The sequence below is a fragment of the Atheta coriaria genome, unplaced genomic scaffold, assembly GCF_025399875.1.
Source record: "Atheta coriaria isolate IRGN ID8LTWV9N9 unplaced genomic scaffold, Caltech_Dcor_3.1 hic_scaffold_3_pilon, whole genome shotgun sequence".
Taxonomy (NCBI): Eukaryota; Metazoa; Arthropoda; class Insecta; order Coleoptera; family Staphylinidae; genus Dalotia; species Dalotia coriaria.
Window position 1 is genome coordinate 1,311,045 of NW_027045445.1, and position 16,538 is coordinate 1,327,582.

Genomic DNA, 16,538 nt, shown 5'->3' on the forward strand with positions numbered 1-16,538 from the left:
GTACGTCATCATATATTTTCGCATATTATAATTGAATTCAGCGCTTCAATGACAGCGACCTCGTGTCATGTGGCCAACTCAAAATATTTGACGATAAATCGCTCAAGTGGAGCGAGTTGAGCGAAAGTTAGGTACTTCAACAATTTATATACCAAACAAAAGGGCTTAAGCATTATTGAATTTTAAAAGTAATTGACTAAAAAATTAAGATAATGGCAGTGTTTGCACGATTGACGCCACGCATTTTGGGCCAAGTAAGTTACATAATCAACCAAAACACAGCAGACTATGTTGTGGCTACATATTTTAAAATCTCAAATAATTATAATTAAATGTTTTTAGGCTTCGAATGCCACGTTGAGGTCTATTCATACTACAACAGCCAACAATGCGGTAAGCATTTGTTTTATATTGTTAACCTAAAAGATTCATGTATAGTGATGAAGAACGGTCCAAACCTGAGTTAGTCGTGTTTTTACCAACATTTTGCTTAATAACTTGATAATATGAGAAGATGTAATGTTAATTCCTTTAGGAATCGATTCTTGGTTAAATGCTCCGTTTTGTAGTATTAAATACCAGTAACTTTACCAACGAACTTACTTCATTTCAAAACTTTTAATAGAAAATTGTTTAAGAATCAAAACGCATTTTACATTAACCCTTTGTTGTAGCTCCCTGATCGCCCTGACGCTCGAACTAAATGCACACTCATTCCTGGTGATGGTGTCGGCCCAGAACTTATCTACGCTGTTCAAGAAGTCTTCAAATCCGCAACGGTTCCAGTTGACTTTGAGACCTTCTTCTTCTCCGAGGTGAATCCCACGCTCAGCGCACCCCTCGATGATGTTGTCGGTTCCATCTCGCGGAATCGCGTCTGCCTTAAAGGCATTCTCGCCACACCGGACTACAGTAACACCGGGGAATTGCAGACGCTTAATATGAAGCTTCGCACGTCACTCGACCTCTACGCGAACGTAGTGCACGTCAAGTCGCTGAAGGGCGTCAACACACGACATAGTAACATCGATGCCGTAATTATTCGTGAGCAGACCGAAGGCGAGTACTCCGCGCTGGAACATGAAGGTGTGCCCGGGGTTGTTGAGTGTCTCAAGATTGTCACGGCGAAGAAAAGCCAACGTATTGCCAAATTTGCCTTCGATTATGCCACCAAGAACAACCGCAAGAAGGTCACTGCTGTCCACAAAGCAAACATCATGAAACTTGGCGATGGCTTGTTTTTAAAATCATGCGAAACTGTAAGTATTATATAATTTAAAACATAAAATAAACTAAAATCGATTTTTTTTGGATAGATCGCTAAGCTATACCCAAAGATCCAATTTGAGAAGATGATCGTCGACAATACCACCATGCAGATGGTTTCCAACCCACAACAGTTCGATGTGATGGTCATGCCTAACTTATACGGCAGTATTCTCGATAATCTCGCTTCCGGTCTTGTAGGAGGCGCTGGCGTTGTTTCTGGTGCTTCATACTCAGCAGAATCAGTTGTATTTGAACCTGTATGTAAAACAAACACCATATTATGCTAAAAACTCACTAATTTTTCATTATTTAGGGTGCGCGACATACATTTGCGGAAGCAGTAGGCAAAAATGTCGCCAACCCGACAGCCATGTTGCTGTGCGCAGCGAAAATGTTACACCATGTCAATCTACCAGCCTACGGCAGCATGATCCGCAATTCAGTAGAGAAAGTCCTCAAGGATGGCAAAGTACGCACCAAGGACATTGGAGGTCAAGCCAGCACGCAAGAGTTTACCCATGCTGTCATCCATAATCTGCAACCATTGCCATCGGCATAAAACACGAATTATTACTTAATGTAGGCATCACAATGCATTTTATTATGTTTGTCTATATTATTCAGTGTGTGCCCAATTTGAAAACAATTTCATTACCAGTTGCGTTACCAGAACGTCCCGCAGTATTTATTATTTATTTAATTTGTCGACCGATGCGGAAATTGTACATTTAATAAAAACTCACCATTATTATTTTTGTGAGGTTGTCTTTCCTAGATACCTAGCGATTTTCGTTCTTTTTGATGTCGTTCGGCCGTAGCTTCCCTTTTAGCAGCTAGTTTACGGGCGCGTTCTTTATCGTATTTGTATTTATGTCGCTCGTGTCTCGCCTCTTGTTCCGCTAGTTCCGCCGCTGTCATCACGTGGTGTGGTCTCGCCATTTTGCGCGTGCGTGCAGAAGGAAAGTATTTCAGCGCTATCGGATTTACAGTGAAGGCAAATTCATTGAGCTCGACTTTGCGCATGCATGGTTCAGCCAGTTTGGTAATACGTTCACTTGCTAGAATGGTAAATGGGATATATAAGCACGCAGTATGGCAGAAAGGTAGGTTACGCGTCTGGTCGTGAATGGATAACCCACAAAAAATAGTGGGGGAAGGTACGCATGCGGCATTTACGACTTGATCGCGAAGATGCTTAAGTCACTAAATTCACAATTGAGGTCGGGTATCAGTGAATATATAGTATGATTTAAAAACGTACCATTGTATTGCATTGCTTTTGGGGAAACAGGCGGCGGTGGTTCTATCTTTTTATAAGGAATCTTCGGCTGGCTCAATTTCTCTATCCGCTCCGACCATGGACCGTTGGTGTACTGCCTATAGGGTTTACTATGCCACGCTGTCTACAACCATAAAACAAATTAATTAATTTGTAAAGCTTAAAAAGTAATTCAAGTTAATCCTTACTTGTTTTTTTAATGGCGGGCGTCCCCAACGAGGCTCAGCCAAACTATCAATTGCAGCAGATGCAACGTAATTTTTGGCAGATTCCTTCACGGGATGAAGTAAAAGGTAGACCCAACATGTCGGGTCGTTTTCCGGTTTTATATACTTATGCATCGGAATGGAAAGTTCCTCCATTCGGCCAGTGTTGGAAAATTTCGGTCCCCTCTGAAAAATAATATAGTTTTAAGTTCATTTATGCATCACAAGAATAAATTTTAATTGAAAATTGATATTTTTTTATTCAATTACATCAATTGGTGGTGGTTTCGGGTATACTCTTGGCAATGCATTTTTATTCACCCATGCAACTTGTCGTCGATATAAAATTTGAGCTGGAATAATCGGCTTACATATAGGATCCATTTTGATTATTAATTACAAGTAACATTGTATGTTATAAAAAAACTTAGAATTTTTCTCTACTTTGGCCTAAAGGAATGAAAATTATGCGATATCCTAACCAACTTATTACATCATGTTTGACAAGATGGCGACGTGACAATCGTTAAACGTCCGCCATTTTCATCAAAATTCATTGTAATTCAAAAGTGCACCAATTCACATCGTCTCTTCATCAAAATCATCGTTAACACCCAAAATTCTCAGTGAAACAAAGTAAAAAGGACTTTTATAATTATTTGGCAATATTTATATATAAATATAAAAAAATGAAGAGAGAACTGATTGAGTGGTGCGAGCGTAACTCGCTACCACTTACCACATTCAACCATTTATGCATGTTACCAGAAAAGTTCTCGGTTAGTAGAAACATTTTATATGAAACAAAAAAGGAAACACTTAACATTTTTAGAGAGGAAAGAAGATAAATATAAAAAAAGCGGCGTTTCTAGAACATCTAGACGAGATGGCCGAACCATTCCCTGATTTTTCCGTTAAACACAACCGCAGTGCCTCGGAAATTGACCATGTAAATATAACATAACCAACAATAACGACTAACTACGCATGAAACACTAAATATTTACAGGTTAAGAAAAGCGCATTAAAATATAAAGCAACAAAACGCGTTTTAAGTTTATCAGAGCCTGTGGACCGGAAGAACCCAACATACCGCAATTTTCTAAAAATTACTCGTGCTGCCCTAAAACATAATGCAAGCAGCCGCGAAGAAAACCTAGCTAAGCCCACAAAACGACGCAATCCACGCCCTCGGGACTTCACAAAAGTCTCAAAATCAGCGCGTGAACACGAAGCTTCCGAACGCACTCAAAACTTAAGTAAGCCCTTACCTCGTAATACAACCAAAAAATACAAATATAAAGCACCAAGGTATGTCAAAAAAGGCGCTTTGACTGCTACAGCTTCAGAAAAAACGTCGTCACTCGCCAAACCAAGAGAACGCAAAGATAAAGTTACAAAAAAACATCCCTTCGAAGTAAGTAAGGCGGCGTTGACATGTGAAGCCAGCGAGAGGACAGCGAATTTAGGAAAACCCAAATGTGTGACACCCAAATACAAAAACCCCGAAGACAAGTGGAAACACAGATTTGATAGAGATACTGAAGAAGAAGAAAAGCAAAAACAAACGAATGAGAAAAAGAAAAATGATAAAAATAATAAAAAGAAAAATAAGGAGAATAATAAGCAGAATAATAAAGGGGCAATGAGAAAAACTGGTCTTTATAATCAATGATCAATGAGGGTAGGACCAAAATCGAAAAGTTAAAAAGCTAAGCCAACTATCTACAAAATACAATAAAAATAAACAAGAACTAATTTCTTTGAATCTTATTTATGCGCATGCGTAACATTTTTTTCTGATTGCATGTGCCATGAAACAAAACCAAACCGATGTGTTGTCACGGCGCGTTTGGCGATGATGGGCCAAACAACATAAAATGAAATTCCCAGTGATAGTCTCCTAAATATGTTTACTAATCATTCACGTGCGTGCTGCCGACATCTTCAAACTATGCATTCATAAGAGCAGTGCGCACATTCAAAATTCACCGTGTTACCATTCAACTTCATACGGAACACCAGCGGTTGACAGTTCATCATTCACCGCAATCTTGAAACAACGTCCTGTTAAAGATATCTAACAAAATGGCCAACATGGAACTATTATTGGATCCGTTAGCGTACAGGATCAAATTGAACCGACCGCAACCGGACCCGAAGCGATTCGACCACGGATGGCGGACGGACATGCTGGCGATACCGAAATGGAACCGGGAGGAGCTGGCGAAGTTTTCGCTGTCGGCTAGTGAGCGTGCGCAGTACGAGCGGCTCAAGCGGGCGGCAAGAGATAGCGAGGGTGAGCGCAAGAACAAACGCTTGCATGCGAAAATACTTGATATTATTGAACAACACACTGAAGATCTACGATTGATGCCTGTCAGGTAAATTTACCTATAAAATAAAAATGAATCGCAAAATCTGTTGGTAAGCGCATAACTCAACAACGCCTACACCAATTTGGCCACTTATTTTTTTTAAATATTCGTTAAAGTCCAAGGATGGTTTTTACGTCGAGAAAAATTTGAATAATTGCCGGGAAAACTCTAAAGACAGCCCTTTTCTATTGGATAAAAATTGGCATTGAGATTCAATCATAGTTATAGTTAAATAGTTGAATCCGAGATGGCGCGCTGAAGTGCATTATTAGCAATTCTTTATATAATTAATTTCTTTAAAATAAAATTGCGAATCTTATTGATAGAATTAACACATACTATGTCTAGAACAAAAGAGTAAAAATGAATTACATTTTCATTAAACACTACCTAACCTAACACTATTTTTGTTTCTAAATATAGAGTGTACACATCCCAACGAAAACAATGGAAAGATTTATTGGGCAAAAAGTTTGAGCACCGCATGAAAAAATTTGCAGATGAAGCTCGTCATACTATTTACCATGAGTATGCGATAGCACGTCAAAAACTGTACGTAGAACATAACCTAAAAATTTGCTAACCTAAGCATAACTAACTTTATAATCAACCAACAGAAAGAAAGAGGGTAAAGGTGCACGTAAGTCAAAGACTTCAGTTAAGGGTAAAAGACGTAGCGGAAAAGGTAAACGTAAGAAGAGAAACAACGCGGAAATTCTAGCAGCCGCGTTAGGAAATGTTTCCAAAATGGCTACGCCTAAAAAACCGCCACCTCCAGCTAAAATTAGCGTAAATTTACCAAAACAACCTTTAAAATGACATTCTTTCATTACTTTTTTTTTAAATTTGTGTTTAAGAGAGGAAAAATTGGCGAAATGAAACCGGAAACAATCAACCGCCTGAAAATCCCTAAACATTTCACCCCGAAATACGTGGATGATTCAATGCATGCCTGGAGGAATGCCCACTTTGTCAGCCTGCATGCGTTGACATATACTCCGACGCCGCGCATCTACGAGCTGGCTGTGCATAAGTATTCAGTGGTTGAACCGCCCTTACAAGTGGGAGCGGTTGATCCTGAAGCACTAACTGCTAAAGGTACGCCATGTTTAATTTTTCTTTACATTTCATTACTAAAGAAATGTTTTTTCCTAGCTTCTCCTAGAATAATAGAATTGGCCATACCAAAAGCGCGCAGCGCTGTTCAAGAGGCGGATTACAACGAAGATGCGTTTAAGGTGTCGCCCAACGCGCTGCATTATAAGGCGACTGAGCGCATCATTGAACTGGCCAAGCCGCTTGAGCGTGATTAACATTTGCGTGATCGATTTGCAAAGTTGTGTCTGTGTAAGGCAGTAGCGCGCTTTTTTTCGGTTGCTTATTTTTCCGCGCACGGATAGTTGCTGCTTAACTCTGTCGTGACATTGCCCGGATCGGACATTAGATGTTAATCATACCTTATACTAATCATATTTACTGATCATTTACTGATAATTTACTAATCATACGCTAATCTTACTATATAGATATATATATTTAGATAAGTGTATAGATTATAGGCATAGATTTATATTGTATAGGTTAATTGGATTTTCGATTAAACGTTTTATGTTGTTTTAAACTTAAATCTGAGTGAAAATTTGATTTCAGTGCGTAAAACATGCAACACGTCGATTGGGGTTATGTTTTGTTGTAATAGAATGTTTGGACGTGTTTTTGTGCAATTATTGAGATTGTTGCACATGCACTGCATGTCATTTGAAATGCATTACAAGTGCATTAGAAATTTTGAAGTTAGAAGGGAAAGTTACACGAGGAGAAAACGGCACGTGTTCTGTATCTGACAATTTAACCATTTTGTTGATAGAGTAAAGTAGTGATGAGTTATAATCTTATAATATAAATAAATGAAAATTGGGTTTACAAATATGAATTTACTTCGCCAAAATGCAGAAAAACATCAAAATATGAAAAAAAAAAAATAGATGCAAACAACTCAACACTGACGTCACTTCCTCAATTTCGGATTATATTAACGTAACAAACACCAAATTATGGCGCAAGTTTACAAATTACAAACTAAAATGTAAGTTTTATCCACCTATAGGGGAAGGGGGGGGCAAAGTGGGCCCCTGAAATTCAGGTGGCTTAAAAAATTGAGGGGCAAAGTGGGCCCCCTAAAATTTTTGATAAATAAGAGGGGAAATTAACTCACATCAACAAATTCGAAGTAAGAAATGAAAAAAAAATATATAAGCAAAAAATGGATACAAAGGTAATAGCAAAATTTTTATGGGCGGGGGCCCACTTGCCCCATATTCTGAATTTTTTTTTTATTTTGATAGACACGGCTTATTAATATTGAATACTGAACAAGGATGTAAAAAATAGGGTAACGAGTGAAAAAAGGTAAACAAATCCCCTTTTTTCGCTTATGGGGCCCACTTTGCCCCCCTCTCCCCTATTTGTAATTACTGGTTAGTAATTACAAAAAAAATCTGATTTATTGTAAATTAGCTTTTGCCCGCGACTTCGACCCGGCAGTGTTTAATAAAAATGTAATTCGTTTTTACTCTCTTGTTCTAGACATAGTCTGTGTCAATTCTATAAATTATATAAAGAATTGCTAGTAATACACTTGAGCGTCCCATTTCGAATTCACCTATTTAACTATAACTATAATTGAATCTCAATCAACTTTTATCCTATAGAAAAATGCTGTCTTTAGAGTTTTCCCGGCAATTATTCGAATTTTTCTCGTCGTAAAAACCATCCTTAGACTTTATCAAACATTTAAAAAAAAGAATTGGCCAAATAGGTCTAGGCGTTGTTGAGTTATGCGCTTACCAACAGATTTTGCGATTCATTTTTATATCATAGATAATACAGATTTCTTCGCATATTTGTCAAGATTTTCAAAAACGTGCTATTCAATATGCAAGTAATTGTATAAATAAATTATAAATACAATTACTACAATGACACCTCAAACACTCAAAGCACGTCTTGATATTGTGTGTTTAGTTTGATTGGCAAATATGTGCGATAATTTCGGTCAAAAGCTCATTGAATAAGCGACAAAACAGTATAAATTAAATTGCGGGTGAATTAGAAGTGGTTTTCTGAAGGCTATCAACCTAAATGTTGCACAAAGATGAGCGGAACCAGCCTGACGAATACCAGGTGTTTTATTAGGCAAATTAAACACAAGCGTACTTCGATTATAAGTCAATAGAAGCGACAATGTGACTCAGCACAAGAATATGCACATCAAACAAATTAAATTCAATGAAAATGATTGCACTTCTTGCCTTGTTGAGAGAAAATATGAAAGCTGTGAAATGTAAATCAACTATTCACATTTTCATGACACATAAAATGTTTATCTAGGAAAAATAGAAATTTGACATTTCTTAACTAAACCTTCTATATAAATATGAATAAATAAAATATTTGTTTTATAACCAAACATAAAGTTGAAGTATATTACGCTTCAAAGTAGCAACATTTGTAACTAACAATGTATCACCGCAAAAAGTGATAAAATAATATACAGCCGGTTCCACATCATTAAATTCCAAGCAATTCCAAGCACAATTGCAAAAAAACTAGCAAAGAAATCGTAAATTGTAGGAGACATAAACTGAGTTGAGTAGTGTCTAGTTACTTGTAGGATTAGCTGTGTGGTGGAAGCGCTGGCAGGTGAAAGCAACGTCATCGCTGCAGAAGTAGAAGCAGAAGCAGAAGTATTTTGCCTGGGAAGCAGTCGGACGCCACGACACCACGTCGAGTTGGAAGTGGTCTTCACCTCGCCGCACATCACCACACACACACCAACACAAATCAGAGATACCTGAGACCGGTCAGGACGCTCAGGTTGCTCGGCATTGCTCAGTACTCGCGAAGCAGTTCAGCAGGAAAGTCAAACTTTAAACTCATCTCGACACAGCTAACATTTACAAGGCTCGTAGAAGTATTTAAGTTGAGTGTAAACCACAAGCAGAAGAAAATCTAAGCGCAGAAGAGAATCTACGTGGTGTCAATGCACTGGAGACATTGAAGATATAGAAGACTTCTAGCGCATCTTTTGCATCGCTCAGCGTGCAGAAATCCATTAACTGTGAGTGTGAACTTAACCTTTGCGATAATTTAATTACCCATTGAGAATGCAATGAGTAGAGACATTTGAATAGACTTGCGACACGAATAGTAGGCAATCAAAATTATTTCCTATTATCTTTTACGATTATCACTTCTATCTGTAGACAGTTGTGGTAATCAAATAAATTATTCAATTCAGAAAATTATAAAATTAGAATTTAAAAATTTTAATTCAAAGTTTTAATTTTCATTAAAATGCATGCATAGAATTATAGCAAGTTTCGTTTTTGATACGTCAGCAATACACGATCACGCTTTTACCCAGAACCGCAATTTAATTTCTACACTTTGCACTATTAATTGACCATTTGTAATTTAGAAGCTAATTAGTGTTTAAATTCATCACATAAGTAATTTTCACCGAAAAACAATCATTAAACATACTTATACCACAAGTCACACGTGGATATTTATAGACTTTCACGTAAAATCGATTTTAATTAAATTTTCATTAAACTACAATTTCTAACAGTAAAAAAAGTTAAATGCCTACAAAGAAGCCGGAAATTAATCATTTTCATGCAATTTTGATGCATGTTTTATACAAATCATGATTACATCCATCAAACAACTTGCGGTTTGACGGAATCATTGATGAAGAAGATTCTATACATGAGCAATTGATGAAACTTCCAATTGTCAAAAGAATGCAAATTGCATTTTCAATTCAATTTAGTCTTTCGCACGAAATTAGAAAGCTCACCACTACTTAACTACTAACTATAAATCTTTGACCAATTTTCCTTTAACCATCATGTCTGCACTTAATTTTCGCACAAGACTAACCCACTAATTGTTTAATAATGGTTGGGTGCATCATTATGGTAACGAGCAAATCTGTGCAATCATTATACGCGTGTGTGGGCGTGTCCTCGTCTGTTTTCAGGACAAGGGACATCGTCGCGCCGAGATGTTGTATTATTGGGGCATCGGCCTCTGCAGTGCATGCTTACTGCTGCTGGGTGCCGCGTGCGTCTTTGGCGTCGCACTAATCGTTCTGTTGAAGCTTTACGCGCAGTACACGTGCGGCTATTATCGCGGCAACGCCAAGATGGACGGCAAGACGGTGATCGTCACCGGGGGCAATGGCGGCATCGGCAAGGAAACAGCGCGGGAGCTCGCGAAACGCGGCGCAAGGGTTATTCTCGCTTGTAGAAACATCGAAACTGGAAATATTGCTAAAGGTAATCAAAATATTTAATTAAATTTTTACCTATTAACACATTTAATTTAAATTTTCAGAGGAAATTGTTAAAGACTCCAAAAATGATAATGTCATCGTAAAAAAATTAGATTTATCATCATTTGCGTCAATTCGTGAGTTTGCCGCTGATATAAACCGCACGGAACCAAAACTTCACGTGTTGATACACAATGCAGGAACAGCAGAAACGCGTTCCAAGGTTTCCGAAGATGGTTTAGAGTTAACAATGGCGACCAATCACTATGGACCATTCCTGTTGACACATCTTCTAATAGATTTACTCATACGCACTAGATCTGCACGTATTGTCGTCGTTGCATCTGAACTTTATCGTCTTGCATCGCTTAATTTAAGTAAACTTAACCCTGTCGACGCTTTCCTGCCAGCATATTTATACTACGTCTCTAAGTATGCTAATATTTGCTTCACAAATGAATTGGCGCGTCGATTGGAAGAAACTGGTGTAACTGCAAATTGTCTACATCCAGGAATGATTGATTCGGGAATATGGCGGAATGTTCCTGCACCACTGTCATGGCCGCTGATGTTAATCGTGAAAGGATTCTTTAAGACGCCGGTGCAAGGATGTCAGACAAGTGTTTATCTTGCTTGTTCCGAAGAAGTTGAGGGTGTTACCGGAAAGTATTTTATGGATTGTAAGGAGAGAGGATTGAGCAGTGGTGCCGCGGATATGAATAAAGCCAAGAAGTTGTGGGAAGCTTCTGAAGAGTATGTTAAGTTGAAGGAGACTGATCCGAAAATTTAAATTTATATTTATCACTTACTAATTTTATACTATTAAATTAAAATTAGTATATAGTTTAGAATGATGTAATCGTAAATTTAATAAATTTTGTTCCAATTTTCTTAAATTTTTTTAAATTTAATATTTTTACTGTATGCAACCCAAGATACATCACCCCTACTATTGCAACTGTAAACCAAACCAAACTAACCTACATTTTCTGTTGTTCTTTGTTGATCCTACGAAATATTTTCGTAGTGAAGCGATAATTATCACAAAATGGGACGCAGAAAGTCAAAGAGAAAACCGCCATCCAAGCGCAAAGCGATTGAACCGCTAGATCAACAGTTCAACTGCCCGTTTTGTAATCACGAAAAGTCGTGTGACGTTAAAATGTACGTAAATAATTAATTTAAATTGAATATGTACTTACTTTGTGTGGTGTCGTTTTGCAGGGATAAGGGTAAAAACACAGCTCGAATAACGTGCCGGGTGTGTTTGGAAGACTTCCAGACGTCCATCACATTCCTCTCTGAACCAGTGGATGTCTACAATGATTGGATAGATGCCTGCGAATCTGCAAATTAAACACATCATTTTGACTAAGTAAACTGACAAGTTTTCATTTAAATATAGTATTTAAGTTAAGAAACTTATGTAATCTGATAATTATATAATTAGGACATGTTTTAACATGTATGCATTGGAGTATTTGTGATTTATGATAAAATATAAAAATAATACAAATAAGGTATAGCTAAGTAGCAATTTTTAGGTTATTTTTTCAAATTTCAAGATTTTTACATTTTACAACAAGAATAAATATGATACGATTTGAAAAAAATTAAATTGATTAACTTTAACTGCGTTTTTACTTTAATATGTGTAATTTATACCTTTTTATTGGTGATTTGTGCAAGAAAACGAATAAAAGAACTAAGAACCAACCGGTGGTAGACTTGGGAGTTTGAGGTGTAATGTTGGTTGCCTACGCTAACTTAACAATTACAAGTGATAGAACCAACGGTGCAAAACAAACTCAACAAATGAACCAAAAACAACTAAACAAGTAAAACTGATGATAAACTAGCAACTAAAAAGTACTTATTTCAATAACTACTCAAATTCAAAGTGAAAAATCAAGAAATTTGTTAAAATTCTCTATAAAAATCACATCTCTTGATGTAATCCCCTCAAATTTATTTCCGTTCAATTTATACAGAAAACGGGAAAAGAAACACACACGCCCAAGTCTTTAAGGTGTTTTTTGAAGAAATTAATAAATTTATTAACTTATATAATGCCAATCTTGTTGGCAACATCGAGCGCGTCGTAATCGCGCGCAAGACGTACGTACGCCTTCTTCTTGCCATCAGGGCGGATGAGCGTGTTCACCTTGGCGACATCAATATCGTACAGCTTCTTGACAGCAGCGCGAATGTGGTGCTTGTTGGCACGCGAGTGCACAAGAAAAACTAGCGTATTGTTGTCTTCAATCTTCTTCATCGCCGCCTCAGTGGTGAGAGGGTATTTGATGATGTTGAATGCGTCCATACGGTTGCGGTTCGGCACCGATTTGCGAGTGTATTTCGGCATGCGCGGCGGGCGGAAGGTGTGTGGCCTGTGGAAGTGCACTGATGTGCGGATCTTCCTCACGCGTGTACCCTGTGGGCCTTTGATCACCTTTAAAAAAAGTTATTTATTAATATTTTTGTTTTACAAGAAGTAGAAATGTGCTTTGTTCAATTATTGAAGTCAGTTTTGTGATATAAAGTTTGTTTTCATGGAATATTCAAAGAGATTCCCACACAATGAATCATCATTTACTAACAATTAATATTAATATGTGACTAGATCTTATTTTACCTTCTTTTGAACCTTCTTGGCCTTCTGCAAAGCCTTCATCTTAGCCAGCTTTGAGGGTTTAGCAGGAGCATTCAACCTAGGCTTGCTGAGGATGTTCTTAAGAGGAACTGGTGGCTTGGCGCCCTTAGCAAGGGGTTTACCCTTACCCTTGGCGGCGACCTTGCCGCCTTTAGCGGGCGTCTTAGAAGCAGCTTTGGTAACTGCCTTAACCGAAGTTTTGGACGCCGCTGGTTTGGCGGCGGCAGCGGGTTTACCTGCGGCGGGCTTAGCGGCAGCTTTAGGAGCTGGAGCTGCAGCCTTGGCGGCGGCCGGAGCCGCCGCTGGCTTCTTCTTCTCCGCCGGCTTGGCCGCTACAAAAGAAAAACATACATTACTAACACAAACATAAAAGTTTAAGGTTATAATGCTTCATTATTCGGAACATATCAGATATATTAAAGATTTTCTTTTCAAGGATTGTTTTCAAAGAGATTCCCATCTTTTAAGTCATCATTTAATTTAACTCGGATGTAATCCATGCCATAATGCACCGATTGATGTCGCTATGCATTTGTTATTGAGCAGGCCGCGTGGCTTTCGTCATGTGGTCGAATTAACACATCAAAAACACGATTTAACAAACGTTATCCACCAGAATTATATTCCTCACGATGTGTAGATGAGTTTTACACATGTTGCACTTTATTTTAGAGAATATTTTATGTACGTACCGGGCTTTTCCGTCGTTTTGGGTTTCGGAGGTGCCATGTTCGTCGAGAGAACCTCACTGAAAGGAAGTAGACATGTTGTTGCAGCATGGCGGAAACGCTCACGGTTGTCAAACCGACATCAGCGCCACCATTTCTATTCGCGCCGAATTCAAACTGCAGGCAACTATACAAACACGACAGACACGTTTGAACACAATGGTGACTCTTGTCAATACAAACATTTTATAAAAGAATATAAAATGTGTGATATGAGCGCGTTGGCCTACAGAAGCTCGTCAATATTGAAAATGGTTGGTCAAGCACCTGAGAAGCGTAAAATTAAAAACTTTCCGGCCGCATATTCGTTGTATCACACGCCATATTTAAAAACAGAGTTTTCGCAACTAACCAAACGCGTTTTGGAAGAAAATCTGCCTATTGTGTCAAATCTACGCATTTGTAAGGTGATTTTATTAGGTGATGTTTGTGTTGGCAAGACTTGCATTGTTAATCGGTGAGTAAACCCGCATAATAATTATTTAAAACATCTAATAATTAATAAACTTCAGGTTTTGTCATCAAGTATTTGATACAAGTTATAAAGCAACAATTGGTGTGGATTTCGACGTGGAAAAGTTCGAAATACTAGGATTACCCTTCACACTACAAATGTGAGTGCATAAAACGCAATTGTTATCAATTTTTTGTTTGTACAGTAGAATCCGTTTATTATGACTCCGCTTATATTGACCAACCGGTTATTATGACGTACCTACACTACCAAGTTTGGTTTTCATATAAAATTCTGTATAAAAAAAGTCGGATATAATGACTTCGCTTACAGTGACATGTCGCTTATTATGACCCATTTTTAACAGATTATGTCCGGTTATAATGACCAACATGATTCTTTACACCACCGGTAATGTTCGTTGATACCCGACGACGTTCGACACGTGGCGAACTTTTTATATTTATTGCTACATTTCTTTTATGATTGTCAAATTACTTTTATGCATTTACTATCGGAAAGACCAAATGCTTAAATAATAAATATAAGCATTCGGGCAGCAGTACCTTGTCCACGACTTAATCCGTATTTTCAATTAATCCGAATTTGGCGTGGGTCATTCGACAATCTCAATGCTTTTTAAAAACAAGAACCGCATTAAGCAATCGTTCAATTCAAATGTTTTGAAACCGAAGAGGCTTCGAAAATCACAAGAAAATTAATTAAATGAAAAAACAAAAGCAGACAAAAATTACAGATTACTTGAAGTAAAAAATACACTTGTATGTGTTATAATGTGCTGATTACGTGCAATTTTGATTTTGATTTAATATGTATGTATATGTACATATTTACATAAAAAATGGGATTTCATTTCACAAAACGCTTTGTATGACGTCCGCTTATTATGACGTGTTTGTCAATTCCCTTCGATGTCATTATAACCGGACTCTACTGTATTTCCTTTTAGATGGGACACTGCAGGTCAAGAACGATTCAAAAGTATTGCGCAGTCGTATTACCGCAAAGCACATGGTAAAATAACATACATTTTCGTCTACATCATTACTATTATCAATTTTTATAGTTATTATATTGGTTTTTGACTTAACCAATATTTCTTCATTGAGAAACTGTAAAACATGGCTGCGGGAGGCGTTAGATGTGTCAGAAAGTGACCCATTTCGGTTCCTCATTGGGACTAAACGTGATTTACTCGTAGGTCACAATAATAACATATCAAAAACATAAATTAAATATAAATTAATTTTGATTTCAGTCTGATGCGTCATACAAAGTAGTCGAGAACTTTGCAACCAAGTTTGCGCACACAATCAACGCCGAGTATTGGCCGTGTTCAGCGAAAACGAATGAAAATATTGATGATTTGTTTAATAGAATTGCAGCGTTGTGTTTTGATCAATGCGTTGAAAATGAATGTGAAAAAAGACCAAAAACTGTCGAGATTGGCGCCCTAATACGTAAATATACTAATTTTTTAAAACATTAGAAGTTATTTGAAGTAATCTGTTTGTTTTAGGTTTGAAAACAACCAAAAAAGATAAAAAGAATGGAAATCGTTCGTCGTGTGTTGGTAAATGTGCATAAATAATACTTTGCTACACTGTTTTATAATCTAATCATATTTTTACACTTTTGAACTCTTTACGCATCTTTTTATAATGTTTTAAAACTTTTATAATGTTTATCCTAGAATTTCTACTCTTATAAAACATATTCAACAAATAAATAACTAAATTTCAAGTTTTATCACTCCACAATCGAAAATATGATACAATGGAAGCGCAAAATGGCAAGATGAGTTTGTATGTTGGGTTGCCTATAGTTAAGCCAACAAAACAGCAAAAAATAAATTGAAAATTCTCTTTTTGATTATTTTTTGATTCATTAAAAGAGAAATAACATTATTCATGTTTCAAACTTGCACTTCGCCTATTGCGTAACCCCATCGTAAATTTAACTAATTGTATCTAATACACATTGTGCATATCTCGCATACCTTGAGACGAATGTCATGGACCAACCAGTCAAACAGGTACTCCATCAGGTAAACATATTACGAAATTACTTAACTTATAAAACTCCACACATTAATATAATAGCAAGTAAAAAATTAAGAAAATGCAAATAATTTCTATGATATTAAAATAAATAAATAAACACAAAAATTAAACAGAATACAGAAGCAAATCTAACGACGCCATTTTAT

At 37.1% G+C, this 16,538-nt stretch overlaps 8 protein-coding genes across 11 annotated transcripts; 6 read left to right on the forward strand and 2 right to left on the reverse strand.

The window, feature by feature from the left end:
* The first annotated feature begins 30 nt into the window (after nt 1-30).
* On the forward strand, nt 31-2,020 carry LOC135804396 (probable isocitrate dehydrogenase [NAD] subunit beta, mitochondrial). Its single transcript, XM_065318265.1, has 5 exons — nt 31-254; nt 343-393; nt 675-1,259; nt 1,317-1,526; nt 1,583-2,020. The coding sequence occupies exons 1-5, from the start codon at nt 213-215 to the stop codon at nt 1,826-1,828; spliced, it is 1,134 nt and encodes a 377-aa protein (XP_065174337.1). The 5' UTR covers nt 31-212; the 3' UTR covers nt 1,829-2,020.
* On the reverse strand, nt 604-11,817 carry LOC135789304 (uncharacterized). 2 transcript variants are annotated; one of them, XM_065299080.1, is made up of 7 exons: nt 11,676-11,817; nt 2,737-2,940; nt 2,531-2,672; nt 2,013-2,327; nt 1,597-1,804; nt 1,332-1,524; nt 604-1,257 (listed from the first exon to the last, which is right to left on the reverse strand). In XM_065299080.1, exons 2-4 carry the CDS (start codon nt 2,908-2,910, stop codon nt 2,041-2,043), a joined length of 603 nt encoding a protein of 200 aa, XP_065155152.1. In that variant the 5' UTR covers nt 2,911-2,940; nt 11,676-11,817; the 3' UTR covers nt 604-1,257; nt 1,332-1,524; nt 1,597-1,804; nt 2,013-2,040. The 2 variants fall into 2 exon arrangements, with proteins under 2 accessions (XP_065155152.1, XP_065155151.1); XM_065299079.1 differs by lacking the exon at nt 11,676-11,817 and adding an exon at nt 3,025-3,279.
* LOC135789302 (histone-lysine N-methyltransferase, H3 lysine-79 specific-like) lies at nt 3,327-4,512 on the forward strand. Of its 2 annotated transcripts, none has more exons than XR_010547527.1 (4): nt 3,327-3,533; nt 3,587-3,703; nt 3,764-4,013; nt 4,080-4,512. XR_010547527.1 is itself a non-coding variant. In XM_065299076.1 (4 exons), exons 1-4 carry the CDS (start codon nt 3,444-3,446, stop codon nt 4,427-4,429), a joined length of 789 nt encoding a protein of 262 aa, XP_065155148.1. In that variant the 5' UTR covers nt 3,327-3,443; the 3' UTR covers nt 4,430-4,512. The 2 variants fall into 2 exon arrangements, 1 of the variants encoding a protein (XP_065155148.1); XM_065299076.1 differs by having other exon boundaries at nt 4,098-4,512.
* LOC135789300 (uncharacterized) lies at nt 4,602-6,759 on the forward strand. Its single transcript, XM_065299074.1, has 5 exons — nt 4,602-5,138; nt 5,556-5,684; nt 5,750-5,921; nt 5,990-6,230; nt 6,288-6,759. Exons 1-5 carry the CDS (start codon nt 4,843-4,845, stop codon nt 6,443-6,445), a joined length of 996 nt encoding a protein of 331 aa, XP_065155146.1. The 5' UTR covers nt 4,602-4,842; the 3' UTR covers nt 6,446-6,759.
* On the forward strand, nt 8,819-11,369 carry LOC135789298 (retinol dehydrogenase 14). 2 transcript variants are annotated; one of them, XM_065299073.1, is made up of 3 exons: nt 8,819-9,252; nt 10,300-10,477; nt 10,536-11,369. In XM_065299073.1, exons 2-3 carry the CDS (start codon nt 10,345-10,347, stop codon nt 11,261-11,263), a joined length of 861 nt encoding a protein of 286 aa, XP_065155145.1. In that variant the 5' UTR covers nt 8,819-9,252; nt 10,300-10,344; the 3' UTR covers nt 11,264-11,369. The 2 variants fall into 2 exon arrangements, with proteins under 2 accessions (XP_065155145.1, XP_065155144.1); XM_065299072.1 differs by having other exon boundaries at nt 8,820-9,252; nt 10,180-10,477.
* On the forward strand, nt 11,409-11,992 carry LOC135789305 (transcription elongation factor 1 homolog). The gene is made up of 2 exons (XM_065299081.1): nt 11,409-11,637; nt 11,698-11,992. The coding sequence occupies exons 1-2, from the start codon at nt 11,522-11,524 to the stop codon at nt 11,828-11,830; spliced, it is 249 nt and encodes an 82-aa protein (XP_065155153.1). The 5' UTR covers nt 11,409-11,521; the 3' UTR covers nt 11,831-11,992.
* Nucleotides 11,993-12,389: 397 nt separating this feature from the next.
* On the reverse strand, nt 12,390-13,956 carry RpL23A (ribosomal protein L23A). The gene is made up of 3 exons (XM_065299078.1): nt 13,819-13,956; nt 13,109-13,458; nt 12,390-12,925 (listed from the first exon to the last, which is right to left on the reverse strand). Exons 1-3 carry the CDS (start codon nt 13,853-13,855, stop codon nt 12,536-12,538), a joined length of 777 nt encoding a protein of 258 aa, XP_065155150.1. The 5' UTR covers nt 13,856-13,956; the 3' UTR covers nt 12,390-12,535.
* On the forward strand, nt 13,548-16,072 carry LOC135804397 (ras-related protein Rab-34). Its single transcript, XM_065318266.1, has 6 exons — nt 13,548-14,311; nt 14,367-14,468; nt 15,279-15,343; nt 15,396-15,526; nt 15,588-15,789; nt 15,849-16,072. The coding sequence occupies exons 1-6, from the start codon at nt 13,767-13,769 to the stop codon at nt 15,914-15,916; spliced, it is 1,113 nt and encodes a 370-aa protein (XP_065174338.1). The 5' UTR covers nt 13,548-13,766; the 3' UTR covers nt 15,917-16,072.
* Nucleotides 16,073-16,538: the final 466 nt, after the last annotated feature.